General features: G+C 52.8%; 15 protein-coding genes across 15 annotated transcripts, besides 8 other annotated features; 11 read left to right on the forward strand and 4 right to left on the reverse strand.

Annotated features, from left to right (window-relative positions):
• Positions 1-100: 100 nt before the first annotated feature.
• Positions 101-1,078, forward strand: EKO05_0005939 (uncharacterized protein; the record flags this gene model as incomplete). The annotated part of the gene is made up of 1 exon (XM_059636696.1): positions 101-1,078. The coding sequence occupies one exon, from the start codon at positions 101-103 to the stop codon at positions 1,076-1,078; it is 978 nt and encodes a 325-aa protein (XP_059492679.1).
• Positions 1,079-2,076: 998 nt separating this feature from the next.
• On the forward strand, positions 2,077-2,418 carry EKO05_0005940 (uncharacterized protein; the record flags this gene model as incomplete). The annotated part of the gene is made up of 1 exon (XM_059636697.1): positions 2,077-2,418. The coding sequence occupies one exon, from the start codon at positions 2,077-2,079 to the stop codon at positions 2,416-2,418; it is 342 nt and encodes a 113-aa protein (XP_059492680.1).
• Positions 2,419-3,596: 1,178 nt separating this feature from the next.
• On the forward strand, positions 3,597-4,586 carry EKO05_0005941 (uncharacterized protein; the record flags this gene model as incomplete). The annotated part of the gene is made up of 1 exon (XM_038939647.2): positions 3,597-4,586. The coding sequence occupies one exon, from the start codon at positions 3,597-3,599 to the stop codon at positions 4,584-4,586; it is 990 nt and encodes a 329-aa protein (XP_038798955.2).
• A 375-nt stretch (positions 4,587-4,961) lies between these two features.
• EKO05_0005942 (uncharacterized protein) lies at positions 4,962-5,282 on the forward strand (the record flags this gene model as incomplete). Its single annotated transcript, XM_059636698.1, has 2 exons — positions 4,962-5,019; positions 5,068-5,282. The coding sequence occupies 2 exons, from the start codon at positions 4,962-4,964 to the stop codon at positions 5,280-5,282; spliced, it is 273 nt and encodes a 90-aa protein (XP_059492681.1).
• A 211-nt stretch (positions 5,283-5,493) lies between these two features.
• On the forward strand, positions 5,494-5,718 carry EKO05_0005943 (uncharacterized protein; the record flags this gene model as incomplete). The annotated part of the gene is made up of 1 exon (XM_038939815.2): positions 5,494-5,718. The coding sequence occupies one exon, from the start codon at positions 5,494-5,496 to the stop codon at positions 5,716-5,718; it is 225 nt and encodes a 74-aa protein (XP_038798956.2).
• A 1,503-nt stretch (positions 5,719-7,221) lies between these two features.
• Positions 7,222-9,169, forward strand: EKO05_0005944 (uncharacterized protein; the record flags this gene model as incomplete). The annotated part of the gene is made up of 3 exons (XM_059636699.1): positions 7,222-7,470; positions 7,523-8,216; positions 8,265-9,169. 3 exons carry the CDS (start codon positions 7,222-7,224, stop codon positions 9,167-9,169), a joined length of 1,848 nt encoding a protein of 615 aa, XP_059492682.1.
• A 1,349-nt stretch (positions 9,170-10,518) lies between these two features.
• EKO05_0005945 (uncharacterized protein) lies at positions 10,519-12,579 on the forward strand (the record flags this gene model as incomplete). The annotated part of the gene is made up of 1 exon (XM_038945879.1): positions 10,519-12,579. One exon carries the CDS (start codon positions 10,519-10,521, stop codon positions 12,577-12,579), a length of 2,061 nt encoding a protein of 686 aa, XP_038798958.1.
• Positions 12,580-13,988: 1,409 nt separating this feature from the next.
• EKO05_0005946 (uncharacterized protein) lies at positions 13,989-14,549 on the forward strand (the record flags this gene model as incomplete). Its single annotated transcript, XM_038939869.2, has 1 exon — positions 13,989-14,549. The coding sequence occupies one exon, from the start codon at positions 13,989-13,991 to the stop codon at positions 14,547-14,549; it is 561 nt and encodes a 186-aa protein (XP_038798959.2).
• A 1,076-nt stretch (positions 14,550-15,625) lies between these two features.
• EKO05_0005947 (uncharacterized protein) lies at positions 15,626-16,925 on the reverse strand (the record flags this gene model as incomplete). The annotated part of the gene is made up of 3 exons (XM_038939889.2): positions 15,626-16,195; positions 16,245-16,655; positions 16,707-16,925. The coding sequence occupies 3 exons, from the start codon at positions 16,923-16,925 to the stop codon at positions 15,626-15,628; spliced, it is 1,200 nt and encodes a 399-aa protein (XP_038798960.2).
• Positions 16,926-18,139: 1,214 nt separating this feature from the next.
• EKO05_0005948 (ribosome-recycling factor) lies at positions 18,140-19,081 on the forward strand (the record flags this gene model as incomplete). The annotated part of the gene is made up of 3 exons (XM_038939584.1): positions 18,140-18,237; positions 18,288-18,681; positions 18,731-19,081. The coding sequence occupies 3 exons, from the start codon at positions 18,140-18,142 to the stop codon at positions 19,079-19,081; spliced, it is 843 nt and encodes a 280-aa protein (XP_038798961.1).
• Positions 19,082-19,467: 386 nt separating this feature from the next.
• EKO05_0005949 (uncharacterized protein) lies at positions 19,468-20,925 on the reverse strand (the record flags this gene model as incomplete). The annotated part of the gene is made up of 1 exon (XM_038945880.1): positions 19,468-20,925. The coding sequence occupies one exon, from the start codon at positions 20,923-20,925 to the stop codon at positions 19,468-19,470; it is 1,458 nt and encodes a 485-aa protein (XP_038798962.1).
• Positions 20,926-21,674: 749 nt separating this feature from the next.
• Positions 21,675-22,321, reverse strand: EKO05_0005950 (sphingolipid homeostasis protein orm1; the record flags this gene model as incomplete). The annotated part of the gene is made up of 2 exons (XM_038939682.2): positions 21,675-22,075; positions 22,186-22,321. 2 exons carry the CDS (start codon positions 22,319-22,321, stop codon positions 21,675-21,677), a joined length of 537 nt encoding a protein of 178 aa, XP_038798963.2.
• Positions 22,322-22,996: 675 nt separating this feature from the next.
• Positions 22,997-23,135: a tandem repeat.
• On the forward strand, positions 23,135-24,351 carry EKO05_0005951 (uncharacterized protein; the record flags this gene model as incomplete). Its single annotated transcript, XM_038939941.1, has 2 exons — positions 23,135-23,283; positions 23,340-24,351. The coding sequence occupies 2 exons, from the start codon at positions 23,135-23,137 to the stop codon at positions 24,349-24,351; spliced, it is 1,161 nt and encodes a 386-aa protein (XP_038798964.1).
• Positions 23,149-23,256: a tandem repeat.
• Positions 23,825-23,890: a tandem repeat.
• Positions 24,272-24,301: a tandem repeat.
• A 15-nt stretch (positions 24,352-24,366) lies between the features above and the next one.
• Positions 24,367-24,393: a tandem repeat.
• Positions 24,394-24,481: 88 nt separating this feature from the next.
• Positions 24,482-24,515: a tandem repeat.
• Positions 24,516-24,819: 304 nt separating this feature from the next.
• Positions 24,820-25,957, reverse strand: EKO05_0005952 (37S ribosomal protein S24, mitochondrial; the record flags this gene model as incomplete). Its single annotated transcript, XM_038939645.1, has 2 exons — positions 24,820-25,367; positions 25,417-25,957. 2 exons carry the CDS (start codon positions 25,955-25,957, stop codon positions 24,820-24,822), a joined length of 1,089 nt encoding a protein of 362 aa, XP_038798965.1.
• Positions 25,485-25,532: a tandem repeat.
• Positions 25,958-26,063: 106 nt separating the features above from the next.
• Positions 26,064-26,123: a tandem repeat.
• A 13-nt stretch (positions 26,124-26,136) lies between these two features.
• On the forward strand, positions 26,137-26,793 carry EKO05_0005953 (N-acetylglucosaminyldiphosphodolichol N-acetylglucosaminyltransferase; the record flags this gene model as incomplete). The annotated part of the gene is made up of 2 exons (XM_059636700.1): positions 26,137-26,597; positions 26,655-26,793. The coding sequence occupies 2 exons, from the start codon at positions 26,137-26,139 to the stop codon at positions 26,791-26,793; spliced, it is 600 nt and encodes a 199-aa protein (XP_059492683.1).
• Positions 26,794-27,669: the final 876 nt, after the last annotated feature.

Raw genomic sequence — 27,669 nt, forward strand, 5'->3', positions numbered from 1 at the left:
CAGTAGTTCTCCAACTCTCGTGTCTGGATACATCGTTCGGAATGACACTGTCCCAAAATCGAACCCCGCCGGGGAAGCACTGCTGGTGCGTGTGTTTCCGATGACTGAGATGTATTGGAAAAAGAGTTATTACGGAACTGGCTCAATTCACTACAATGACTTCCGAAACACACTTCTTGACACCCTAATTTTCTCTGCGCGAAACGGCTCTCAGAGTGTTTGCTCAAGCGAAGAACCTATCGTACACGAATGCGTTCTCTTTTGGTGTGTCAAATCCATCAAGTCAAGCTACGTCTGGGGCAATTACCACGAAGAAGTTACGGCTATCTTACAAAATAAGACAGCTGGTCCATGGCCGTGGGAAAGTTTTGAAGTACCAGAAGAAGAGGGCGGCGGCAGTTTTACCACCTACTTGGAGAACATCACCATCGAAGCACCCATTTCGAGCCTCAGTCGCACCAATCTCACCACGCCTGCGGAATCTTTTGGAGCAAGCAATCTCACTGCTTATGATGCGATGGCAATATTCGACGACTTCTTTCCCTCGTATTACACCGCTGATGATGCTTCCGCGACTCCCTTTCTGCGGTACAAGAATTACCCTAATGGTCCCAGTATTCGCGCCCTAGACTTCAATCCGTGGCAAGCGCCAAATGATGTAGTCTCCCACATGAAGGAACTGGCTGTAGCTATAACGAATGCCATGCGTTCAAACGCTGAAAGCATGACAATGGTTCCTGGACGGGCCTGGAATACAAAGCAATATGTCCTCGTGCGCTGGGGATGGCTCACCTTCCCGCTCACCTTGCTTGTACTCAGTCTAGCTTTCCTCGTCGCTACTATCATCAAAACGTCTGATGACGCCCATAGCGAGATGGGTGTCTGGAAGACGTCCGCCATGCCGACTCTGATCTATAGTCTACCAGTGGAAGTACAGAAGGACCTGAGGGATTCCAACAGACAAGCCACTCAAGTCGGAAGCAGGGCTCGCAAATTAAAGATTCAACTACGCCCACGCCAAGGATGGAGAGTGTCTGGTCATACACAAGGTCCCCAACCTCCTCCTGGATGGATTTAATTACATGTACCTAGGGAAGGAAATAATTTTTCTGGAACAGACACTACTTTCCGTACTAGTCTATATGAATAGCCGGTGCCCTAGCCGGTACCCTACCGTACTGAAACTATGATCAGTTTTTTACTGTATGATAAGATGACACTAATTTTCAATGCTCCATGGATCCGAAGTACGATGTTCCTCCAAACGTTCAAACTCAAGGTTGATAACAAACAACCCAGGTACCGTGTGCGGATATTGGTAAAGCGCTTGCCAGAAAAAAGTTAGTCTTCAAATCGGGTTGCAGAATCGACAATTTCCCGCCGACATGGCAACTGACGTTGAGGTGTTACCTGTGCCAAAACTGTCTCTCGGCAGACTCATCTTACAAATTGAGAATCTCAGCAGACTATTTTACGGCGGCTCTATCCGTTATCAACGTGTTGATTTGTCCCGCCTCCCATTTACCCACTTGCTTGACCGGCAGTCTTTGAACGCAAAGAAACGCAAATAAATTTTCCGTACAAGCCTGTACACAGATACTATCTTTCTCTGCGCGCTCAAACATTTCATTTCCACCGTGTTCCTACTCATTATGTTCTCGTGTCTTGATGACCATCTTTGTTGCCCGACGGTGGTGCGAACAGACTCTGAAAATACCGAAGGTACCAACAATGTCAGTCTTGATCACCAGTCTTCTCCAAAAGATGACGAGCTCGTCAGCTGTGAGTTTTGCTCGTCTATACTTGAGGACTAGGCTAAGGGATCGTTGGTCAGATCCCATGACTTTGCATACAGAGCGGGGCAGTCGCACTCTACCAATCATACACGGCCTCTACGCGCCTCGTAATGACTAGATCCTCAGCCTTTTGCAATCGCTTGTCTTTCCGCAATACTACAGCCTCTACAACATAGGCGCGCCAATGAGAGTCCAATGCCAACGCTCTCATACGCATCGTGGCGGGCGCTTATTGAAACAACTATCTGGACTGCAGCCAGGATCGTAAGCTTAGGTAGCTATGTATCCGGTTACACGATCCCTCAAAACAGCCAGAGTCTTCACGTTTGTTTCCAGTAGTCACTTGAACGTCTTTGTTTCATTTCTTAGCCACAGGCCGAAACACACTCTATTTTTACGAATGACAGGAACGTTCCCACCTACTTTCAGGCCACAAAGGCGGACAGAACTATCGATCAGATACGACCATGAACGGAACGAGTGCATCTCAGTGGACTTGGAAGACACCATGACATACCAAAGCTCATCACTGGACTTGACGCAACGTTTGGAGCGGAAACTGGCGAAGTACAATGCCTCCAAAAACGTCTTCACACGCTGGTTACTCGAACTCCTTAGTTAGACGACTAGTGCGCTGTGTATGGGTGCGATTGTTGGTATCTATCTTCACATCAACGGCTGTACCATGGCGAAAAACGGGTTATAGCTCAACATTGCAAACATCTTAGGCAAGATTGCATCTGCGGCTTTAATTGTCCTAACTTCAGAGGCTCTTAGTTAACTTAAATGGAATTGGTTCTATAAGTCCAAGGCCATGTGGGATTTTGAGATATTTGATAAAGCGTCTCGTAGGCCATAGGGCGCTGCTCTGCTCCTTTATCGGACTAATGGGCGCTCACTAGCAGCACTAGGTGCCTTGTTGATTGTGTTACTGTTGGCAATCGATACGTTCTTCCAGCAAGTCACAACCTTCCCAGACCAATGGTCGCTAGACAGTACCAGAAGCGAAATACCAAGGATGGTGGAGTATCAACCTTCCTATACTCAGGAGTACTACGCAGGCTACGAAACAAACCTCCTAGACCCAAATCTCCGCCCAAAAGCATTGCAGTATTTCACCAACAATGGAACGCAGCCTACGCCCTTTGGCAATGGGACTCGAGCGGATGTTCCGCTCTCATGTCCCGCCAACAACTGTATGTGGCCGGTCTACGAGACATTAGGCGTATGCAGCAGATGTGAGGATTCATCAAATCTGCTTGAGTATGCCTGTCTTTCGACCATTGTAGATTGGAGTACCAGCCACATTGGTTCTATCAAGAAGGCGAACTATCCAAATTCAACAGCGTGTGGCTACTTCCTAAACGCTACAAGTACCAACCCGGTACTTATGCCCGGCTAGATTTTCAACAGTGATCAGCAATATACAACTCATCGGGCACAATTCCTCGGGTTATCAGATACAAACCGCTTTACATCCCAGAGTTCAAATTCGGCTACGAGATAAGTCAGTTCAATCAGGACCTTGCTCCAACTATCCGGCAGTTCCTGTACGGGAATGGTACACATCCCGTTGAATTTGGTAACGGAACTCGGCCGGATGTACCATTCTCATGCCCTACAAGCAACTGCACATGGCCGGAGTATGAGACTCTTGCAATTTGTAGCAAGTGCTCCAGTATCGATGTTTCTGAGCTTCTCACCTTTGCTTGCTTAAACACTACCATCGACTGGACCGCAACCTTCACGGGAGAAATCAGCGAGAAAACAACTCCGAACGGAACGGCGTGCGGGTACTTCATGAACGCAACTACTACGGCACCGATACTCATGTCGGGCTACTTATTCAACGAAACCAACATTGGAAATGAGATCGGAGAAGTTTTGTTAGTGCGCACAATGCCACTCACTGAGTTCCTCACAAAGAAACAGCTGTTTGGCGCCGGCTCGATCAAGTTTAAAGATGTGCGTAATCCTCTATTAGACGCGCTCGTCGTCTCAGCAACGAACGGCGCAGACAGTGTTTACCGACACGAGGTACCTACCATCCACGAATGTGTACTCTCGTGGTGCATCCAGACTATCAAATCGTCATATGAGGGAGGAACATATAGCGAAGAGGTTCTAGCACGATTCGAGAATACGACAGTTCGCCAGTCCCCGTGGGAAAGCTTTGCGATACCGGAAGAGGACGGCGGTGGCTTTGACACATTTTACATGCAAAACATCAGCATCGTGCCGCCAATTTCAGATCAAGATCATCCAGCTTCTAAAGTTTCCAACAAGGTCTACGGAACCAACAATGTTACTGCATATAACATCATGAATGTCTTCGACGACTTCTTTCCTTCGTACTACACTGCGGCGAGCGCTTCGGACACTCCAGTCTTGAGATACAAGAACTATGGCGGGAACGGAGCAGTGACTCGAGAGATTGTCTCAAGCCCGTGGCAAGAACCGAATGATGTTGATGCTCACGTTAGCAGATTGGCTGTCGCTATGACCAACGTTATGAGGTCTGACGTCAACAGCAATGAGATGCTCAACGGTACTGCGTACTGGATGGAATCGTACGTCGAAGTACGTTGGCAATGGTTGACGCTTCCCCTAGGGGTTCTCTTCGTTTCGCTGATCTTTCTGGCTGCTACAATCACCAAATCTGCCCTTGAGCGTGACCGGGTAGGTAGGTGTATGGAAAACATCAGCTTATGCGACTCTTTTGTATGGGCTTCCGGACGAGGTCCAGAAAAAAATCACACGTTCATCCAGCACAGGAACACCAAGGACTAAAGCGAAGGAACTGAGAGTAAAATTACAGCCTAACCAGGGCTGGAGGATATCAGAAGCCATCTTGTCACCGTTTTCGTCAAAACCCAGACTAAACCAAGGGCCCCCCGGTTGGATATAAAAGAAGAAATGTGCACTCTGGATATCAGAAAGCACAACTGGTCAACTTCGCTCCGACTGAACGAAACTCCGGATACTGAGATCCACCTTCTCTATTCGAGAATTGCTCATTTACCATCGCTGTGCCCGCCCTGCGTACGAGTTCGCTTGTCAATACTGTTTGGCTCTATCACCACCTCCCCCCCATCGACCCCTTCATTGAGAGCATCTTCACTCTCTTCTTGAGAGTCTGCCCGACCCTCGACTGGAACAAGTTCGATGACTGGTCCTTTTTTGAGTACGTCAAGTGGTGCAGCGTTGATGGATAGTCTCTCTCGTCTGAATATGGACTTCAATCCTTGACCAACCTTTTTTATTCAATCAGCATTGACCATCCCTTGTAGTGGTTGTAAGGCCTACCTCGGAGGTCGGGAGTGGTGCAGCGAACACAGAAAGTGCGAGAGACAGCAACAGGAAGATGCCACGGGCGTACATGGCTGGAATAGCTGGGTCGAGGTCGGTCAACGAACACAATGTGTTCAAGAGATAAAGAGATATATGAAATTTAGGAGAGGTGGAACGCAAAGCGTTAGACGATAGTTAGTGGTGGTACAGAACCGCTTCGCTATGGTTCGTTCCAAGGCCAGATACCCCGTCATGGCGAGCTATCACATCCGCAAGCGCTATAAGAGCTCCTTACAAGGCAATTTTGGTAAGTAAATTTTTTTTAAAGTTGATGCTTCTCCTGTAATTTCCCATAGCTTTGCATCTCCCAAATTAATGGCTAACCAATTGATCAGGAACGTTTAACATGATGCGACTTGGCGGCGTTTTGGCAGCCCTGCTGGAGTCGAAGCGATTGGCTCTGGACGAGGGAGCGATCACGCCAATCAGCCCTGGCCGCGACCCAGTCACATCGTACCTGCACGTGACGCACACTCCAGCGGTTACTGTACTCAACACCCAGTGCTCGATCACAATCAATAAACTCAGTCCTGAAGAAGACCTTCACCTTGCAAGCTCTCTGTGTGAATAGCGAGAATTTGGTGTGGAGCTTTGATAGAAATTGTTACGCTTGCTACTAGATCTCACCGATCGCAGTGAGGTACCAGCTTGTAGTTTGATACCAGTTGAATAAGATAATCATGATCTGTGCCATTCTAATTTCACACATTGCGCCTGGAAGCTGCTGACAAGCCACTTGGTATTCACGCTTCTACATCAACACTAGCTGCAACCAACAACGAACGCATAGCCAGAACCTTTTGTAAATTTATTTGTGTATCTCTAACACCTCTCAATTACTCTGTAAAGGTTTGAGGTTTTAGCTCAGAAGCTGCGTGTATAGTGACAGTAAGAAAGTTGTGTAGTACGCAGATGTGGCTCGTCGGCAGCTGTCAAGTACAGAACATTTCTCGATATTGATAGATTAAAAACCACCTACCTTGCAATAGATCCTGTTACAACAACGTTCCGTTGATGCCTGGCGTAGTACGGATACGCGCTTGATCTTTGCGTAGGACACAAGATTACATTACTTCGTCGAGTGATTCGGTCACTACTTAAGAGCACATGGAGACAGATCGATAAAGTCGCTATGACCAAGAACGGCTTGCGCTTTGAACAGGACAAAAGCAATTCAGAAACGACAGTATAGTCTCTGTCTGCGTAATTGCATTCCAGGGCTGTCGACCAGATCGAATTAGTCTATCTTTCCCCGCCTTCCGCGTGCGACAGCGGCTGGATGTTGGTCCTTATTGGCTACCTAAGCCTTTTGACTCGTGCCGCGGCGCTACCGTACCGCTAGGGATCGCCTCACACCCAGTCCTCTGTGATTTCCTCATAGCCTCGCATCTACCAGATCGATTGCTAACCAACCAGATGGCTTAATCGGCACAATGTCACTCAGCGGTGGGTCACTCTGCACGCGCGCACGTGATTGAACACCGGGGTGGTCACTGTATTCAACGCCTACATTTATGGTTCAAGTGCACTTCGTCGTGCGCGCTTCGTCATCAAACGACAGAGGAATGTATTGACTGTTCCCACAAATTCGTGGGTTGCCTCCAAGGTTCTTCAATCAGTAGTTCCAAGTTTCTCGATGTTCGCTGGCGGCTTGTTCTTGCACACAGGATCGCATGTCGCAATGGCTCTTGTTTCGAGATGACGTGTTGCCGCTGGAATGCTGTGCCACAGCGCATCCGGGGCTGTCTCCCACGTACCGGTACCGAACGTGTGCAAATGTGCGCCCGGCGTTTAACAGGAAGCGCTTAAAGGCCACATCCGCCAGTGAGAAATCTCTAGCACGAAAAACCAACCGACAACTCAGGAATGAGAATGTACCGCTGGGGTGGCTGCTATCGCGGCGGTTCTAGAGTAGGGTATCGGCGATATCAGCCGCGTTGGCTTGGTCTTCGAAAGGGCCAACGGGGCATTTGTTTGGGTTAACGATATAAGCGATAATGCGGCTGCCTCAAAAACTGCTTATATCCCTCAATAAGGCGAGGTTGTATCACATTGCGGCTACTGTTGGCCACAGATGGTTACCATGAGCCATAAGCCATTGCCACCGACTCCCACACATCCAGATTTACAATCAGTTCCGGAACCAGATGGAAGAAACTTCAACGAAGCGCCGACATCGTACCAAGCATCAAATCCTGAGTCCAAGCCGTTGGATATCACCCAACGGATCGAGAGAAAGTTGGCCTTGTACAATGCATCACAGAATGCTTTCAAACGTTGGGTTTTCGAGATCATTAGCTGGTTCATAAGTGCTGTATGCATGGTGAGGCTAACAATCTATCTTAAAAGTTTCACGAAGACTAATGCATGGATAGGGCATTATCATTGGCATCCTCTTGGATTCTAAAGACAAGCCTCTCAGTCAGCGACCGCTCGCTATGAGCATCAACAATGTGCTGTCAAAGATTGCTTCAGCGGCTCTCATCCTCCCCATCTCCGAAGCTATTGGGCAGCTAAAGTGGGCCTGGTTCCACGGGAGCAGATCAAGAGATATGATCGACTTCGAAATCTTTGATAAGGCATCGAGAGGAGCATGGGGATCCTTCTTGCTTCTCTTTCGCACAAGAGGTAGATCTCTTGCCGCAATGGGTGCAGTATTGACTCTTCTCTTACTTGCGACCGATACATTCTTTCAGCAAGTATCCGACCTGTCTGAACGGTGGATCGAGCAGGGTCACGGTGACATCCCTCGGATCATCCAATACGAAGGCGACAACCAAATCACGTTTCAGGACGGATATCCCTTAGAAAGCGATGAGCTCAATCTCCGACGCGTCACCCTGCAATACTTCTACTACAATGGTAGTCACCCCGTCACTTTCGGAAACGGAACGAGGCCTGATATCCCCCTCTCCTGCCCGTCGAGCAGATGTGAATGGGATCCATACGAGACACTAGGGGTCTGCAGCTCGTGCTCGGATGTTTCTGAGCTGCTAACATATGGCTGCTATACAACAAAGTTGGACTGGCTTTCAGACCTCAAGGGTAAAGATGATGTTTATCCGAACGGTACGTTCTTAGATCCGCAGAAGGCTTCGACGCTAAGACACAATTTAGGAACGGCGTGCGGTTATTGGTTAAACTCTACCAGCAGTGAGCCAGTCCTTATGTCCGGTTTCAAAGTTGAAACGTCTCCAAATTCGTCCACTGAAGGCGAAGCGTTACTGATGCGGATGCTCCCACTCAATAGACCCATCTCTTTGGCTGAGCGTCTAAGTGGTTTACTCTATGGCGGTTCCATCCGCTATAAGGATGTTTACGCACCCTTTCTAGACACACTGATTGTGAGTGCAGTAGATGGAACGGCGGAGAGCGTATACAGCAAAAGGAGACCTGTTGCAAGTGAGTGTATACTAACCTGGTGCGTTAAGACAGTCCATTCTTCTTACTCATGGGGTAACTATGAGGAGATTGTGACCGACACGTTCTTCAATAACACAGGACGCGAACATCCCGCACCTTGGGATAGCACTCCGCTTGTTATTGATGGAGCAGAGTCCAACTGGGTTACTTTCAAACGCAACTACAGCATATATCCAGCTTCGATGGACCCAGCAACAGACGGCTTTGGAGTCTCGAATGAGACCCATACCAGAACACAAGTACTTTTCGAAGACATTTTCCCATCCTTGATTACAGTTTCGCACCGTACTGCGCGGCCAAAATGGAGAACTCGCGTCTCCTGGTGGTTAGCCAACTACATTCGTTTTTACGAATACTGCCCATGGCTCGCACCAAATGATATAAACACTTATATGGAAAGATTTGCCACCGCTATGACTGATAGCCTTCGAACACACAAAAGCGCTGAATATCTGCCTGGACGAGCATATACACAGACGACGTTTGTCTCTGTCCATTGGGAGTGGCTCACTTTCCCACTCACAATGCTCTTTCTCAGTCTTACCTTCCTGGTAGCTACCATCGTCAAGACCTCGAATGGTGTGGATGGAAGTATGTAGGTATGGAAGACTTCTGCAATGCCAACATTGATCTACAGTCTGCCGAAGGAGGTGCGACGGGACCTGAAAAGTCCTGGGTCATCGAGCCGTCAGGTGAAGAAGGTCAAAATCAGGCTTCTTCCAAACCAAGGCTGGAGAGTCTCAGGACAACGCTCGCCTCTCCAATAAGGGGAATCTGAAGGATTTAGAACTTCGTCTGAAACTGCTAAGGTTCTCGTATGTGTAGGATTAGGAACGGCATATATGACATACCGCAGTACGTTTATCCAGTCTTACTTCTACAACCGCAAGAATTGTCAAAAGTCATAAAAGACGCAGACAACGTAGTGGGGATTCATGGGTTGTAAACGAAAGACCTTTTACACCCCGTGATAGGAGTATCGCAGCCAATCAATCCCAACAAAGTCAGACATTGTTAGATATTTAGAAGAATTTGAATAAAGTATACCTTTGTAAGAGAAAACATATTCATTGACAGTAAGCATTTCTACTCTTACATTAAAGGTGCACTTAATGTAAAGGTTGTTCTACCTTAACATGGGCGCTATAGTCGCATACGCACGCAGTATATGAACTACAGCACTAACACACTACTAATCCTAAGTTACGGAGTGAAATGGTCTTTCGTTAACGCTTATAAGGGATATTCGCATTGCCGGTTCCAGTGCACATTTTCCTAGAGGAATTTGGACAGAATTCAGAGGATCAGAACTAAAATGCTTGTCCTTACCAGACTGGACACGAGGTCTTCAAGCCCCCCTAGGGTGGAATTGATCACATGGAGACAACGAAATCAATCTTTTCTGGAGCAGACGCTCCTCTCCGTGTCAGTCCACACAATCTGCTTAACGGATAACTCTCGGGCGGCCTTGTCGACATCACAATAAACCAGTTTACTTCGTCGAAGAAAAACACCGTAAACTTTGATGGTTAGTCTATTGTATACTAATACATGTTCGCGGTTTGAAGGATCCACCAATGGTGGGCGATGGCCGACCGCCGCATGCACGTAAGCGCCGGTAGCTGTGCCGCAGCGCCAACGGACGTGAAACGTCAACACCAACAAGCGTCTCGTTATCAGTCTGTAGCTGCAAGGATAACTAGTGGCCAGCATCTGAACCTTGAAAGATTAGGAAGTATGCATCATGGACGCTAGATATCTTACGTGGAAGACGCTAGATGCTGGGCCGGCTTAGCTTACAATCTGCCTTGCTGTAATTATCTGAGCAATCATACTTGTACTCTAACTTGTGGCGTTGAGTTTACAGTTCTTTGCATCTTCGTTCCTTCTTCTCTACTTACTGTCCCTAAAGCAAGTTGCCTCCTGCCACTTCACCAGGAAACCGCAGATGCCTAGCAATTTCCCACCAACGTTGAGGACGCAAAGACAACCTTCGACATCATCCACCAGCACTACGAGTTACAAGGGAGACGCACCTGGATCCTGCGACGCGAATCTGGAAGAGAAGCGCTCTTTAGATATCACCCAAAGGATTGAGAAGAAGCTAGCCAAGTACAACGCGTCCAACAATGTGTTTAAAAGATGGATCCTTGAGCTTGGTAGTTGGGCAACCAGTGCTCTATGCATGGGCGCGGTTGTTGGCATCTACTTTCGTATCAATGGGAACCTTATGAGCGATAACCAGTTTGCCCTTAATTGCGCCAACTTACTCAGCAAGGTGGCTTCTGCAGCATTAATTGTACCCACCTCAGAAGCACTTGGACAACTAAAGTGGAACTGGTTCCACAGCTCAAAAGCTATATGGGATTTTGAGATCTTCGACAAGGCTTCACGTGGACCATGGGGTGCCGCCTTGCTTTTGTATCGGACAAAAGGTCGATCTCTAGCTGCGCTTGGTGCACTTCTTATTGTCCTACTCTTAGCCATCGATACATTTTTCCAACAAGTTGTTGAGTACCACGACCTTTGGGCTTTAGAGAGAACCACTGGCAATATTCCGCGCATCACACGTTACGAACCGTTTTACAGGCCCACGTATAAGAACCACGCCCAGATGGGCACAATAGACAAAGAGTTTGAGTCTGTCATCGAACAGTTCTTTTGCGAAAACGGAACACAACCTACAATCTTTGGTAACGGCACACGACCCGACATCCCACTCTCCTGTCCTACCAGTAACTGCACTTGGCCCATATACGACACCCTGGCAGTATGCAGTCGATGTGCAGATGTATCCAACGTTCTCGACATCTCATACGCATGTCTGTATACCGCCAATGACTGGACTGCTACATGGACGGGTCCTCGTTTCGAAGTTCCATATCCAAACGAAACAGTCTGTGGGTACTTCTTGAACGCCACTTCAAGTTCCCCAACTCTGCTATCCGGGTATGTGTCGAAAAATAATGGATCCAAGAATGAGAGTGGCGAAGCTTTGTTGGTGCGAGCACTCTCGTTAACTGACTTCGATCTTAAGACACCATATTATGGGAATGGCTCAGTCAAGTTTGATCAGTTTCGATACCCAATAATGGATTTCCTGATAGCCTCTGCAAAATATGGAGCAGAGAGCGTATACCAGAACAAAGCACCGATTGTCCACGAGTGTATGCTGTCTTGGTGTGTTCAGACGATTAAGTCGTCGTATGCTTGGGGGACATACGAGGAGAATGTATTGTCTGAATATCTCGAGACTGTTACTGAACCGGATCCATGGCCATGGCGCGCATCAACTGTTTACGAAGGAACGGAAGTTACCGGAACCTCGCTTGAGTACAACGCCTATATTGCTCTGCAGCCTCACGTGTCAGACGCAGGGTCTTCCCGTTCCGACATTACCTATGGCGCCAACAATGAGACGGTAATGTATATACTGAACCTCTTCGACGACTTTTTCCCTTCTTTCTATACCACAGAGGCAGCGTCTGCAACGCCCTTGCTCCGCTATAAGAACTACTACAATGGGCCTTCGACGCAGATCTTGGACTACAATCCATGGCAGGCCCCCAATGACATCAATCGTCATATGGAACGACTAGCGATATCTATGACGAATCTCCTCCGCTCTTCAGTCAGCAAAAAAATGGTAGAAGGAAGCGCCTACAGCAGGAAGAGTTTCATTCACATCAGCTGGGCATGGCTCACTTTTCCCTTTGTCCTGCTTCTGCTCAGTCTTGCCTTTTTGGTATCTACGATCATTGAGACAACAAAGGACACTGAGACAGGGGTCTGGAAGACATCAGCTATGCCGACGCTGATATATGGTTTGCCTGAAGAGACGCGGGGCAAGTTCACTGCTCAGGAAAAGTGGGATAGCTCGCTTGGAGACACAAAGGAGGTGCGGATCAAGCTGTTGCCGAACCTAGGGTGGAGAGTCTCAGGACAGGGTACTCCAAAGGCTCCGCTGTTGCCCGTAAGAATGAATCAACCGCCACCTGGATGGCTGTGAGCGGCGGCCTCCAGTTGCTAAACAAAATGCATTTTTTGTGTCCTGCATTATGGAATGACAATAATTATCACAGAGCTGCACTGCAATGAATGCCTCATAAAGCTTGAGCAAGTGTATCAACGAATGCATTACTGTGCTGTTCTAAAGGTAAACTTCTTCCACGGCACATACTCCTTTGCATCTTGCACAACTGCCTGCCAACTTCGTATAGCCGCCGGTTTGTTGTGCCGCAGCGCCAACAAAAACGCGATGATATCGTAGCGCTGCCCAGCATTCCAATCGACGTGGACGAATTAGGCGAGTGTCGAATGTGGATGGGCGCGTACGAACCCCTTCACCATCCGTAGGGCTCGACCAAGCCGGGAAACATCAATCTTGTCTAGCACATTTCTCAATGATTTCAAAAGGTCATATCACTTGCTCCCCAGTCTCTATTTCGCACACTCATCTTAGCCCTAAGTTCATGAGAAGTTCCAGCCAAGACTCATGCCCCAGCGGCTGACTCCGACGACCAAACATCCAACGGACACGACCTCGGTAGATTTTGATGGTATGACCTCTGAGGGAAAGTCATCACTAGACTTCAAGTAACGTATTGAATGCAAGTTCGCCGAATATAATACCTCCGAAAGTATCTGGAAGAGGTGGATATTCGAGATAACCTGTTGGTTCATCAGTGCAGCCAGCTTTACTGGGGCACATTACCTAGCTTTGCGAACATCCTCGGCAAGTTCGCATCTGCGGCTTTGATAGTGCCCACAACAGAAGCACTAGGCCAGCTCAAATGGAACTGGTTCAACGACTCATCCCAAGCTATGTGGGATCTTGAGATCTTCGACAAGGCTACTCGCAGACCATGGGGCGCCGCAATGTTGCTATACAGAACAAAGGGACGCCCACTGGCGCTCTAGGGGCTCTGTTGATCGTTCTCTTACTCGCAATCGACACATTCTTACAGCAGGTGATCACTCTGCCTAACATCTGGTCCCTACATAAAACGTACGGTGAAGTTCCGCGCACAGTCCAATATAACACGGATTTAGGGCAGGCGACCAGCGAAGGCATGAGGACAGCGACATTGGACTGCTTGCGCGGAAGTATCTCTATGGAAACGGTGTACTCAGCCTATACCATTTGGTAGTGGAGTCAGACCAGATATACCCCTCGTAAGCCATCACTTTTCGTCAACTTCATCGGTTTCAAGCAAGAAACACCGACTGATCCCCTCTGCGTAGTCGCGCTCAACAAACAACTGCACTTGGCCCGCGTACGAGACCTTGAGTGTCTGCAGCGAATGCGCAGACGTCTCCAGCTATTTGTCATATGACTGCATGGATACCCAACTGGACTGGACCTCCAATCTGTTCGGCAGTGAATTTGGCATTGAAGTCACTTATTCTAACGCGACTATGTGCGGCTACTTCTTCAACAGTACCAACAATGGTCCCGCGATGATGACCGGCTACGCCATCAACGCCAACGGTTCCGCCCCGAACGAGGTCCTCATTATGAGGACAATTCCAGGGCTTTCCATTTACGAGAGGAAGTCCTTATCTTCCAATGTATCGACTAACTTCCCGCACATCCGCAAACCGATCACAGACGTGGTAGTTGTTTCCTCAGCAGATGGCACAACCGCTTCTGTGCACAAGAAAGCGCCGCCGATAGCAAACGAGTGCCTCCTATATTGGTGCGTCAGAGCCATCGAATCCTCTCATTATGAAGGTGCCTACCACGAGGAGATGTTGGAAACGCGCACGAACACCACCTTTGCGGAGAGAGTCTGGGTGATTCAAGAAGTCGAACCCATGTTCCAAAACGGAACTGCGATTGATTACACGGAGAATGTCGCCATCCAAACAGAAGAGTCACTCAACGGCAAGATCATTGATTTCAGCCTGTCCAATGCCTCTGCCTACGCACATATGATGCCGTTCGATGATGTGTTTCCCGCATACTACACAGTCTAGCCGAATGAGAGCGAGCCGGTGTTGCGATATCGCACCTGGAAGCAAGGGCCGGCCTACAATCGACCCCTTGACTTCAATCCATGGCTTGCTCCAAACAACGCAACTCATCACATGGAAAGGCTTGCGACTGCAATGACAAACGTGTACCGATGAGTCGGCACGTCGAACGAGGTAGTGTCTGGGCCTGCATACGTTCGCGAAGTGTACATCCATGTGCAATGGGAGTGGCTCATATTCCTTGTTCTTCTCTTGCTCCTGAGCCTAGTCTTTCTCGTTACCACCATTGTGAAGACGTCCGATGGGTCAACGGGGATCTGGAAGACATTCGCCATGCCGACGCTCAGCTATGGCCTCCCCAAGGAAACCCAAACGCAGCTGAACGCAACCGCAACATGGAACCAGCCCGACTCTAGAACGAAGAAACTGCGCGTCAAGCTATCAGCCGGTGTTGGATGGCGGGTATCGGGCCAGAGCTTCTTGCGGTCGTCGTCGGTACCTCCGATGCGCAGGGATCAACCACCACCGGGGTGGATTTGATCTGAATAGATAGTATGAAAAATCCAGCACAAGTCTGCAACGATTCGTGTTCAGCACATGAACGCATTTCGTTCTGATGATCTGCGTATTTTCATGACTCTCTCGACATCCTCTTCAGCACTCATGCCTTGTCTTCCTCTACTACGGATGTGGTCACTCGAGCTGCTTCATCGACCGGCTTTTAGCCAGCCACACATCTAGTCGGGCTGGCCGTCTGCAACGCCCTCGTGGCGCTTCCTTTCTCTTCGTCCGGTGCGAGCGCTTCTCGTTCCCATCTTTTCCGCCTGTGTGGATGTCATGATGGCGTGTGCTTGCCGCAGCATCTTCTCAGCTGACCCATGTCTCCTGCGGTGCGCTACCACATGCGCGTTCTTGTGACAATCCCGCTCGTCTTTGCTGGATGATCCCTGACATTGGTATGGACTCTGGCGTGGTAGCAGGTGAAAATGCAGCCTTGACAGAGCTGTGCCTTCCACCTGGATGCTTACATGGCTGTGGCCGTGTTTTTCTTTTAATACTCCTATCTTGAGTGCAGTCGCTCACACAAGTCTCCCAATCAACAAGCTTCCATCACTCTCGCTAGCCACCAGGCTGTGGTTGCCGTAAACAGTATGTGCCGGTTTTGGTATCATAGGACTCTCGCTCGTCCAGCTGTCCTGACTCGTATGCCTCATCTCTGTTGCCACACTCATCTCCTGCTCAATGTGTATTTCCGGGATGACATTCCTTTTTTTGCCGGTAGCAAACGGGTTTCTGAAGCGTGACTGGACTGCACTCGGTTCTGGCGTCGAGACCTTTTGCAGACTAGGCGGCGCCTCGAGCGAGATGCATTCAATAAATTCGTCGCCACGGGACGAGTGCGAGCGTTTCCGTACGTCGTGGCTGCTGCTTATGCCAACGATTGATCCGCGATGCATGTTGCCGTTTGCGGAGCTAAATTTGCGATGTACGATGTTGTCAAGCACGGACTTAAAGTCGTCGAGGAAGATGGTGTCGGAAGCGCATTTGAAGACCAGAGCGAAGCGCCAGTATGGGTTGATCCCACTGCTAGCTGTCACGCGAGCGGCGGAGATGGCAGCGTCTGTGAGAAGAAAGGCTATGGAGAGGAACTCGTCGTTGTCAGCGGTTGAGTAAGTTGCGAGGAGACGACGCGCATACCATGCACAACAACATGATGCCGAATCTCGAATTGATTCGGATCAAAGCCCAGATCTTGAATCCGTACGTCTTCTTGATCGCATCGATCAATTTCCAAGTTGTAAATATCCACCAAGGGTCGCGTACTAGAGCTTCCCAAGGGCGCATCCGGACGTTGGCGTCCGAGCCAAGTCCGTTGAAGTAGGAGAAGTTAGACCAGGCTTCGGCGACCCAGAAAGGTTGAACGCAGAGCAGCGTGATGATGAAAAAGCGCGAACCCCATTGGGGGAGGAACGGTCGAATCTTGAGCCAAGCGACAACGTTGTGGAGGAAGTATGAGATGAACAGCAAGGTTGCCGTCGCGGAGAGGTACCATCCATACCAAGGATCCTCGACAAAGATGAAGGTCCCGTGCCAGAGGGCGAGAACAAGCTGCGACTGGTCAGTACAGACAAGTCAATGACGACGTTTGTTAGGTGTCACCTCGAGCAAGATGAGTTTATGCAGCCATATGCCAGATCGATAGTTGCAGAACACTATCAGGATCAAAATGACTAAGCTTCCTACGTTGTAGCCTTGTGCCCAGGCCTCCAGAAAGCCTCCTTCTGTTGACAGACTCGATCGCGTCGGCGGTGATGTCCGTGTTGACGCTTCTGGAATGGGCCGTGGAGTACGTTTGTGCAAGGTTGATACGGCGAACATGGTGAGAGGAGCCATTGCCGGTAAGGTTCACATTTCAAGCTGGAGTCGAAAGATCAGAGGAAATCCGAGAATATTACATGGAGTTTGTGGAGCGCATGTAAACGTCCAGCCGTTGATGAGTCGCCGATCGAGAGGGGCGCAGGGCAAGAAAGCGTTTCGCAACGCTGATGGTCGTGCAGAAGGGCAAAGACATCAGAAGTGTCGGTGTGGGGGATCACGCCTCATTTAACCCAGCACACGATGCTGACGTTGCAATTCGCGGGCTTGCGAAGTGGTATGATAGACGGTACAATGGCCCGGGCGACTCGGCGTCGTTGCAACGAAGGCGGCCTGTCAGCCATGGCGAGGTTGTCATGATGCTTACCGCAGCGAAGATCTGCGCTTTGCCTTGCTCCCTTTGAAGGCTCCGGGAACAGCCAATGCACTGCGCGGACGCCGCATTGTGTCTAGCAAATGCGCAAAAGCCTATTGGAGCGCCCCTACCCGGCCATGCCGACCTTGTGAATATTTGGGGCGCGTGACAGAACAAGCAGTCGAGTTTCGCAGAAAGCGTCAACTGCTGGTGATTGGCGGCGTCTCGTGGGTGGGTTGCCTTGACTGTAACCTCCACAACCCGTGTCATGGCTTCATCACAGATCAAGCGTCTTCTGCGTAATTCTCCGGTGAGCGTCGTTGAATTCGACTGGTCTCGCATTTGTGTCTGAGGTCAGTAAGCACTGTCGTGCAAGAATCAAGCAATGCAGGCAGTAAGGCGAGGTCTGCATTCTCGGAGACGTGGCACAAGATATCATCGAAACTGGGGCCCCAGTGCCCCAGTCCGGAGGTCTCGCGTGTGGAGGATCAGCAAGGCTCTCTTGGGTACCCAACCGTGACTTCAGGGCTGGACCATGTGAATTTGCGGTTGAGTAGCCTCAGGACGAAAGAGCCGTTTGGTCCGTTTTGGGACATTGCTCGGGAGAGCTGCGTGCAGGCATAGTTCACTGAAACGCAGTATCAACAGCGACCTACCACGTGTATTGGAAACATGCCAGCGCTGTGCTGTTGATGCGCGAGGGCGAGCGCGGCTTCGGCTGCACCATACTGTGTAGAGTTCGCCCAGTTGATGACGTGCCGGTCGCGTGTGGAGAGTGGAGCGGGGCCAGTGCGCGTGGTCGCGCTTCCATGATCCATCCCAACCACGGTACCGTCTGGTGTTCTTGAACCACACCAGCACAATGTCGCAAACACTAACACCACGCATAGGACTCCGCTTGAGCTCGAGAGGCCCGCTGGCTGTCTCTGCGCGAGTAATTGAGTCGCCATGCCGCAACCTGTGAGGAGAAAGCTCCAATGTTCCAATCTTCGTTCGCTCACACCACCCAGCTGTGCTTTCCACGCTTCCACGCCACTATGCGCCCCTAGGACGCTGCGAAGCTTCTCCAAGTTCCCGCCGCTGTGGAAGAAGGCCGGCAAAGCCAGCAAGTCGCACGCAAAGACTGACTCGAGCCCGCCCGTTGGCCAGGCCGGCGCACCCACGCCCACGGACGAGATCTATGACATGGCAGAGCTCGAGTCGTCGATCCTGAAGGCGATTGAGAAACTCACACACGACCTTGGTCAGCTGAGAAGCGGGGGGCGGCTGAACCCGGACATTGTCGAGAGCTTGAAGGTCCAGCTCGGCACGGCAGGACACGGCAAGGAGACGGTGCGGCTGGGCGACATTGCACAGGTGGTCCCGAGAGGGAGAGTCCTGAACGTCATTTGTGGAGACGATGCAGTAGGTGCACTTTTGCGACCGACATGAAACCCCCGCTGACCGCGCACAGCACATCAAGCCCATAACCACCGCCATTGCCGCCTCGCCTCACTCGCTCACCCCACTCGCGCCTGAGCAGAGCAATCCGCTCACCATCCAGGTGCCTCTCCCACCACCGACCGGCGACACGCGACGCGACGCCATCGAAGCCGCGAAGAGGGCGGCCGAGAAGGCCGAGGCCATGCTGCAGCGCGCACGACAGGAGCACAACAAGCTCGTCAGGAAATATGAGGTCAACAGGGAGGTGCGTCCGGACGACGTCCAGAAGGCGAGGAAGCGCATGGAGGAGGTGGTCAAGAAGGGACATGACGAGGTCAAGCGCATTACAGACGGAGCGAAAAGGGTGCTGGAGAGCCAGTAGATAGCTGCGCTGGTCGCTTGTGGTATGTCGAGTGTTGCAGACTCGCAAGTGCATACCAGTGGAGCGTCAAGAAGCCGATGCAAGCGACACTCCGGCCTACCTACCACAAATCCTATTTCACAAGTGTTCCTCGTTGCTGAACAAGTCTGCCTTGTCTTCACACCACAGCACCTTTACATATCCGTTGGTCTCCGTCGCCAAAGCACGCCTACGCAGAAGGGGAGAAGAGACACACGCTCATTGGCGTCCTCCTCAGTGCTGGCGAGAACGCTAGGAACGGCGGAGGGTAGGTATCGCATCTAAGAGAGATGATTTCATCGGCTAGTAGTACATCATCTGCCCTCTGACCAGATCGTACGCCTGGAGTCTTCACCACTAGAGTCTCTTCAGGTACTCTGGTAACCCCTGAACTCTGCGTCTTCATCTTCCTCATTGACACCTTCATAGTGCTCTTCGTTCTCCTCATCAAACACCATGCCATGGAGACCCTCCCTTTCATCTCCGATAAGCGGCGCCCTCTCACCTTCTTTCCTTGAGAAGTGGCCGCCAAGACTGATCGCCAATGTGCTCAGACCGTGGACCAGCGTGCTGCCCAGGACGATGAAGCACACGATTGGCCAGATCAGCGTGATAGTCCTCTGTCGCTTGGGATCCAAGTCGTTTGGAGGGTGCGGCAGTGGCAGCGAGGTGTCTGTTTCAAGCTGCGCCCTGGCCTCGATAGCCAAAAAGAGGGCGCCAACTCCCATGGGTCCGAAGTGGCCGATGAACAAGGCTTCCGTCGTGGTACGGACGTTGGGCAGCATCTTCGCCTTGTAGAAGGCAAACACCACTGGGATACGACGGAAGAGGAGGATGAGCGCCAGCATTGCGATCAGCTTACCGGGCGTGATGGAATCGAGCTTGTTGAAGGATTCCCAAGGAATCATGGCGCCGAAGAAGACGAAGAGAGCTGAGTTGAGCATGAGGTCGATGACGACGGGAAGTCGCGTGTCTGCTGTCGGAGCATTGCCGCCGTGTGCAAAACCGCGGCCGGCACAGAACGCAACGAGGAAGTCATCGACGCCGAGGGTGGAGGCGAGGCCAATGGAGAAAACCGCTAGGAGGAGGTAAAACGCCAGGTAGGAAGCTTGGCCCATCATCTCACGCTTGTGCGAAATGTGGAAGAGCGAATTGAATGCATGGCCAAGGACGATACCGACGATAACGCCGACTGTGCATTGATAGAGGACCGTGATCAGGAACCACTCCTTCAAGATGTCGCCACGCGAGGCCTTGGTCAGGATGTTGAGACCCAAAAACAAGAAAGGAAACGATACGCCATCGTTCACGCCGCTCTCGGCGCTCAGCAAGTCTCTGATACGCTTTGGGACTCGGGTACTGAATTGACTGTTGGATAAGACCGAGGCTGCCAGGACGGGATCCGTTGGAGTAAGGCAGGCGGAGATGGTTAATGCGGATGCAAAGTCTGTGTTGAAGATGAGCATGATGAAGAGCGCCCCAACCAGCCAGCCAAAGGTCATGACGGGGCCAAGGAGGACCAGCAGTGCTCTCCACTTCTTTCTGAGGTAGCCATTTGGGAGTTCAAGGCCGACGGCAAAACATTGAACGCCAACGACAATCCGCGTAAATTCTTGGATGACCGGGTCTTGAAAGCCCCAGGCGTACGGCTTCAGCCATGCCAGGCCTCGGGGTCCTACAATGATTCCAAATAGTGTGGCTAGAGGCGGTTCAGACAGATGTAGTCTGTTCCTGATCAAGAGCGAGAAGAGCGCGTACGTGAGCAGAAAAGAGGTGAGGATCAGGTACGACAGGTGCGGCCCCGTGGGCTCGAGTTGTGACCACATGGCGCTGGATGCTGCCGTGTTGGTTGAGAGATTTCAATGCTACGCAATGCAGACTAGAGCTTATACAGAGTCTTTGCAAAAGCAGGCGCGCGCCGTCGATAGGCGGAGGCTGAACACGGGCAAAGCCAACGCGAACAGAATGAAGAATCAGGTCGCGATGGTCATGGCGGTGAAGGAGGAAGAGGCAGGGCTGGGGCGGTTGGAGCTCAAAAGTACAGGGCACGAAGAATCAAGCCTTGTTGCAGAACAGGCGATGCGGGTTTATCGATGACGGCACGTCCCGATACGGAAGCCACGCTAGCAGACGTTCCGCTGGATCGGGACCCTAGCATGCACGTAAATGGATGGTGCTGTGACCAATGTCCGACCTCATGTGCAGGGTATTCGTGATTATGGTGGCAGACCATTCGTGATTAGGGTAGCTGACCATTCGTGCCTAGGGTGGCAGAGTCAAAGAGGGAACGAGCTATAAGCGTTTGTATTATGAAGTCGCTGCCTGTATAGCACGTGACTGCGTGATTGCCACCTTTTGTATCAAAGCGCCGTGTTTTCGCCATGAAGTAGGCCCCCAAACGCCCGTCCGCCGAGAATGCAACTCAGTCTGTCCGCGCCTGTGCGGATGATGTGGAGATTAGAAATACAGGATACGAATCCAATGAAGGAATGCAAATCTGAAGGGTGGGCGCGACTATATGTTGTCGGGCGGGGAGTTGAAAAAAGAAACTCGTAACCGATGCAGCTGTTGCAGGTTAGCGTGTGTTTGGCAGGAAGAGGGCCGGGGGAGTGGGTACCGAGGGTAGCTTGGGGATGACGACGGCTATCGTGGCTAGACAATTGACGATGAAATAGGTGCTATCGTAGTGCGTGTAATGTGTGCTAACAAGAAATAACGCGATGGGGACGAAGAGCAGGAACTTCTTTGCCGGGGTGTACTGGTCGCCGTTGTCGATCTGCTCCCACATGTTGAGGTTGTCGTAGGCGCCCGAGTTGAAGTCGAAGGGGACGCCGCGGACGTAGTGGAACATGAGGTAGGAGCCGGCCATGTACGAGAGGTTGACAAGGGTCCAGGATGTCTCCTGTGACATGCCTGGGATGATGTCGAAGAGGATCTTGCCGATGAAGATGAGGACAAAGTGGATGATCCAGGCGCCTAGAAGTCAAGTTAGCCTTCTCTCCGTATGTATATGTGTCTCTCCCGCTCTCATCGTATATAGACATGTATGTTTCTCTCCCCCTCTGTGTGTGTGTGTATGTGCTCACCCTTTGCATTCACCCACTCGGCGTTGAGGTTGGGCAGAGCAGCCTGGTCGCTCAGCTGCTCAAGAGACTCGGGTGGTTCCTTGTAGACAAGACTACTGCTACGCCGCCTCCGGGCATCCTTTGCGTCGAGGGACATGTTTGCGTTGGGGGAGCGGTCGGGGCTCAGTCGGTGGGGCCGCGGGTCGCCAGCGAAGCTCAGGCGAGAGGTGCGGTTGAGGAGTATGGGTGACAGTTTGGCGGTTGGGGGGGAAGTTGTGTTTGGGGGGCGTTGGGAGGGGGCACGGAGGGAGGGGCTGCTCGCGTGGTGGAGGGACAGCAGAGCAGGGCTGGGGCCTGTCAGCAGGGCCGTGGGCGTGGCGGTGGGTGCAGGGTCTTACTGTGCACCGGCGAGGTAGCGGTTGAGCGGTTTGCCGGAGGAACCGGGGGTGGGTCTGGGTGAGCGAGCGGGCAGAGAAGGGCGAGCGTGCGGACGGCGGTGCTCTGCGGCGGGTGGGCGAGCGTGATGGGCGAGAGTGGTGGGCGAAAGCGTTGGACAGCGGGTGGTGGATGGTGGGTGGTGGGTTGGGCGAGTGCGCAGGACGGGCGCAGGACGGGCAGAGGCAGCAGCGAGGCGACGACGTGGACGTGGGCGCGGGCGTGGTCTCTCCTGGGAGCAGAGGGTGATTTCGCCTGCACTGGCAGGGACCACGCCGGAGCTCCCGTGCAGGGGCCACCTATGAACCTATGAACGTTGCCGCGAGCCAGACCTCCGACCTCACACGCCTTGGCCTCTGGCAACCGTCACGCCGTCACGACCACGACATCAAGGCGGCACCACCACCACCACGACGACATCAAGACGGCACCACCATATCAAGACGCCACCATCACGACATCAAGACAACGCCACCACCACATCAAGACAACACCACCATCACGACATCAAGACAACACCACCACCACCACCATCATGGCGACCGAGGCGCCCCAGCCTGTAGACACCACCGCCCAGCCCGCAGACACCACAGCCCAGCCTGCAGACACCACAGCCCAGCCCCAGCTCCAGCCCGAGCACGCCGCCGAGCCAGCGCAAAAGCCGCCCGTCAAGCGCTCATGGAGGTACGCGGACTGCACAGCGAGCTCCCACCCAACACCGCCGCTAACCCAGCCTGCAGGCGAAAGTACCGCAAGATGCGCATCAAGTTCGACAACGCCATGAGCCAGAGCAACCACCTGATCATGGAGGAGTGGAAGGCTATGGGCACCGCCCGCCGCCTGCAGGCCGAGAACGACCAGCTGCTCGACGCCCTGCTCGACTTCAACTCCCAGCCACGCGTCTCGGCGCGTCAACGCTTCGACCTGTCCGACCCTGCCAGCACACAAGCAGCCGAGCAGCGCCTGCACGGCCTGCGCGAACAGCTCAACGCCGGCGCCCTCACACCAGAGCAGTACGCCCAGCATGCCGACCAGCTGCACGCTGCCCAGGCCGTCCAGCGCGTCCAGACGTCGCTCGCCACCCTCGAAGCCACCGTCCCACACACCACCACAACCGACCCGTCTGCCCTCCCCGACGGCATCGACCTCAGCGAGCACGCGCCCGGCTACATGTCGCCCGCACACGAGGAAGAGTACCTGCTCGCCCTCGACCAGCTGCTCGACGACCCCGCCTTCGACCCCGCCAGCCCCCACACCCGCACCCTGCACCTGGGGCCCTCGCAACCGCCGCTGAGCGAGAAGGAGCTTACCATCCGCAACCCAGACAGCGTCTACAGCTGGCTGCGCAAGAATCAGCCCCAGGTCTTCCTCCAGGACAAGGACGCCCCCCACCACGACAATGTATCCGAGAAGGCTGCCCCCAAGGGCGGCAACAAGAAGGGGCGCCAGTCCAACGTCGGCGGCACACCAGGGCCCAAGGAGGAACACGATGGCGAGGACTTGGCCGCGCCCGAAGCCAAGGGCAAGGGGAAGAAGGGCGGAGGCGACCCGGACGACACAGCGTACCGACCCAAGGGTGGCAGCAGCAGGTCATCGAAGCGCAAGAGAGAGGCTGGAGAAGGCGAGTCCAAGGGGGCTCGTAAGAAGAATCGGCCCAGTGCAGCAGCAGCATCAGCAGCAGCGGCAGCGGCAGCGGCAGCGGTGGCGGTTGCAGCTCCCTCGTCCGCGCCCGCGCCCGCTGCTACGGGGTAGGCTGTGACTGCAGTATTTTGTTTTGTTTTGGTTTAATTTTTTGTATCACTACTTGGGACTTGAGAAATCGGCGTAATCGGGTCAGATAGATACCCTTGGGACATGCTTTGGGCTGAGCAGGAGAAGGATGATGTCGTATGTTGTATACCATGTTGTATATCGTAGCAAGAATAGGATTTAAATTGCTATAAGAAGGTTGATTTACTATATTTGTAGCAATAATAGGAATTCATTTGTTAAGGGAATGTTGATATATCATATATTATAGCAAGAACAGGAAAGGAACCTTATTTGTTAAGGGAATGTCTCATATCATAGCAAGAACAGGAAAGGAACTTGATCTGCCGAGTGAGTGCCATCGAAAAGAGTGAATTTCAATCCTATTCCATGCTTTCTTCCATTAAACCAGATACAGACGTACGGCCTTGTATGATACACTGCTCTCTACCCCTGCTTCTCGCTTCCTCGCTACTTCCTCCTCGGCGCCTGGACCAGGACAGGCTCGGGGTCGGCGAGGAAGGGCAGGCTGGTATCCACGACCGTCTTGCCGTCGATCAGCTGTCCGTTGCCGGCGCGGACATCCTGCAGCCTCGCCTGGTCGGCGCGCCTCTGGGCGAGGTAGGCTTTGCGCTCGGGCGTCAGGGCCCAGGCCGGGGGGAAGGCGTGGCGCAGCTTGGGCCGGTGGTGGCGGAAGTCAAAGGGCACGTCTTGGAAGGTGTCGGTGCTGTCCTTGGCCTCGGCGATGAGCGACTGTATGGTTTCGCCGAGGAAGCGCTTGTTCTGCGTCTGCGTGTCGAATTGCTCCGTCGACATCTTGATCAGGTCGGACGAGGGGTTGTAGCGCGGCCCGGACAGCTTGATCAGCTTGTCGCGCTGGGTAGGGGCCAGGCCGAGGTCCGAGGGCGAGAACTCGACGACGACCTTGTTGGCCGCTGGGTGGGATTCGCCTAGGTACGAGGTGTAGCGGAAACGGAAGGGGGTGGAGGCGGTCGGGGGTTCAAAGGGGCGGGCGAGTTCTGGCGATTCTATCAGTCATGCGGTTGAGTGCAGTGTGGGTAGACATACGGCTCAGAAGAGGCAGCTCCCAGGCAATCAGGCGTGCATACTCCCTCAGCTCGCGGTGCTTCTGCAGCTCGCCGTGGCCGTGGCTCGTGATGTCGTCGCCGTAGTAGTCCTCGTCGGGCCCCATCGACTCCTCGCCCTCGGCCCAGAAGCCCGACTTGATGCGGTACAGCTCGTCCTCGAGGATCTCAAAGTCCTCGTCCTCGACCAGCTCGGAGCCGGGCGCGATGGGGATGCCCTGCTTGCCCTTGCGCACCGCCTCCTCCATCACGGCCGGGTCCAGCGCCTTCAGGTCCTCGGCCAGCTTCTGCAGCTGCGCCGCCGCCTTGTCGGGCGTGTTGGCCCACGTCGACTCCAGCACGGGCTTGGCGGCTGCCTCGGGCTCTCGCGCGGGTCCGTCGTCGCGGTCGGGTCTTGCGCACCGGCTGGCCGTGGTCGACAGCGGCCGTGGCCACTGTGGTGGGTGTCGGGCTATCGATCGAGCGGGGATCGAGGACGCACAGCGCCGCGACTGCAGCAGCAGCCTTTGTGTGACTGACGCCATGCTGCTGGGGATGTGTAGAGGCCGTCGTCGACTTTTCGCGCTCCCACGCCCGGCCCCGTGGCTTGGCACCGCTGCCACGAGCCAATGCGAGCCGCCTGCCGCCCGACCTCCGCCTTGCATCGCTCCACCCTCCGCCTTGCATCGCTCCACCCTCCACCCTCCACCCAGGAAAAACAATCATGGCCGCTTCGTGGAGCTGGACACCCGCCTCGAAGCTGTGCTTCGTCACCACCGGCGCAACAGCCCCCTTTGCAGCCCTGATCGAGTCCGTCCTGAGCCCTCCGTCTCTGGATGCGTTGCTGGAACACGGCTTCACCCATCTGCTCGTCCAGCATGGCTCTGCCAAAGACGTCTTTGCCCAGGCTGCTGCCAGTGCTCGGTCTCACGTGCAGGACACCCAGCACTCGTTGATCATCGACGGCATCGACTTCAGCCCACACGGCCTACACGCCCAGCTCAGACTCGTGCAGCAGTCCAAGGGCCTCGTTGTATCGCATGCTGGATCGGGATCTATCCTCGACGCTCTGCGCTTCCACCTCCCACTCATCGTCGTGCCCAACACGAGTCTTTTGGATAACCATCAGGAGGAGCTTGCTGTTGCCATGGAGCGCTCAGGCTACCTGCTCAGAGGCCGTGTTGAGTGCGTCCTTCTTCATGCATTCCTGGTTCCTATTGAGGAGCTGACATTCGTGACCAGAGACCTGAGTCCGGCTATTCGAAAGTCAGGGGAGTTCCGCAGTAGAATGTCTCAATTTCCACCCATTACCAGCGGACAGCACAGAGAAACCAAGAGCTTCGCCGCGGTCATGGATGAGACGGTGGGCTTCATGGATTGAGCCTGTGCCAATGGGACTGCTACGAGAACAACTCTCGCCCAGGACTTGAAACGAGCATTCCACATCTCCACGTGCTGTCAAACTATCAACCCGCCTTCAATTCCCTTCACCTTCTCGAGAGGGTTTTGTAACGTCTGCGAGATCCACACCACGTTGTAGCGGTCAAGTGGCGAACAGAACTCGAGGTTCAAGGCTCGTCACCATCAAAGATACCACGGGATTGGTGTCGACTACAAAATCTGAAGGTGTCGATAGGACTGGCGTGACGTCGTCCCGCACCTCGTACGCCCTGCTCCGCCTCACCCACCCTGACGCTGCACAACTGAATCTGGTTCATTGGTTACGGCTGAGGGCACCTCTCTTCCGGCACGATATGAAAACGCCAACGTGTCTTATCTCTAGCATGGGAGCGTGACTAGCGCGGCATAGGGATTGCATTCAACAGAATGCCCGTTCCTCTATGATAAACAACTCAGAGTCTCGCACTACGCATCCGTCAACCTCTACATCAGCAATTACCATATCAAACCATTCCGTGCATTGGGTTGAAATGGACGGTCTGAAAAGGCAGTGTAGCTAGGAAGCTTCAAACGAGTACATGCTACTTCCTGTGTGCTGAAGCTCAGGCGCGATATCTTCAATCAAATCATCAATCCAGCAGTCACCACTGCTGTCACACAGCTACTTTGCACACGTTCCACCGTGCGCAGGCACTATGGACACCTAGTTCTTCCCCCGCCCCCAGCTGCAAAAATAAACACTCAGCTTGACCCAACGCGAACCTCACAACGGTTCCTTCACTTCACTCACCACCAACCTTGCTTTCACATTCCAACATTCACCTAAACTCGTCTCTCCCAGACCCTCACACCAGAA

This window comes from Ascochyta rabiei, chromosome 9 (genome assembly GCF_004011695.2).
Source record: "Ascochyta rabiei chromosome 9, complete sequence".
In the NCBI taxonomy this organism is placed as follows: Eukaryota; Fungi; Ascomycota; class Dothideomycetes; order Pleosporales; family Didymellaceae; genus Ascochyta; species Ascochyta rabiei.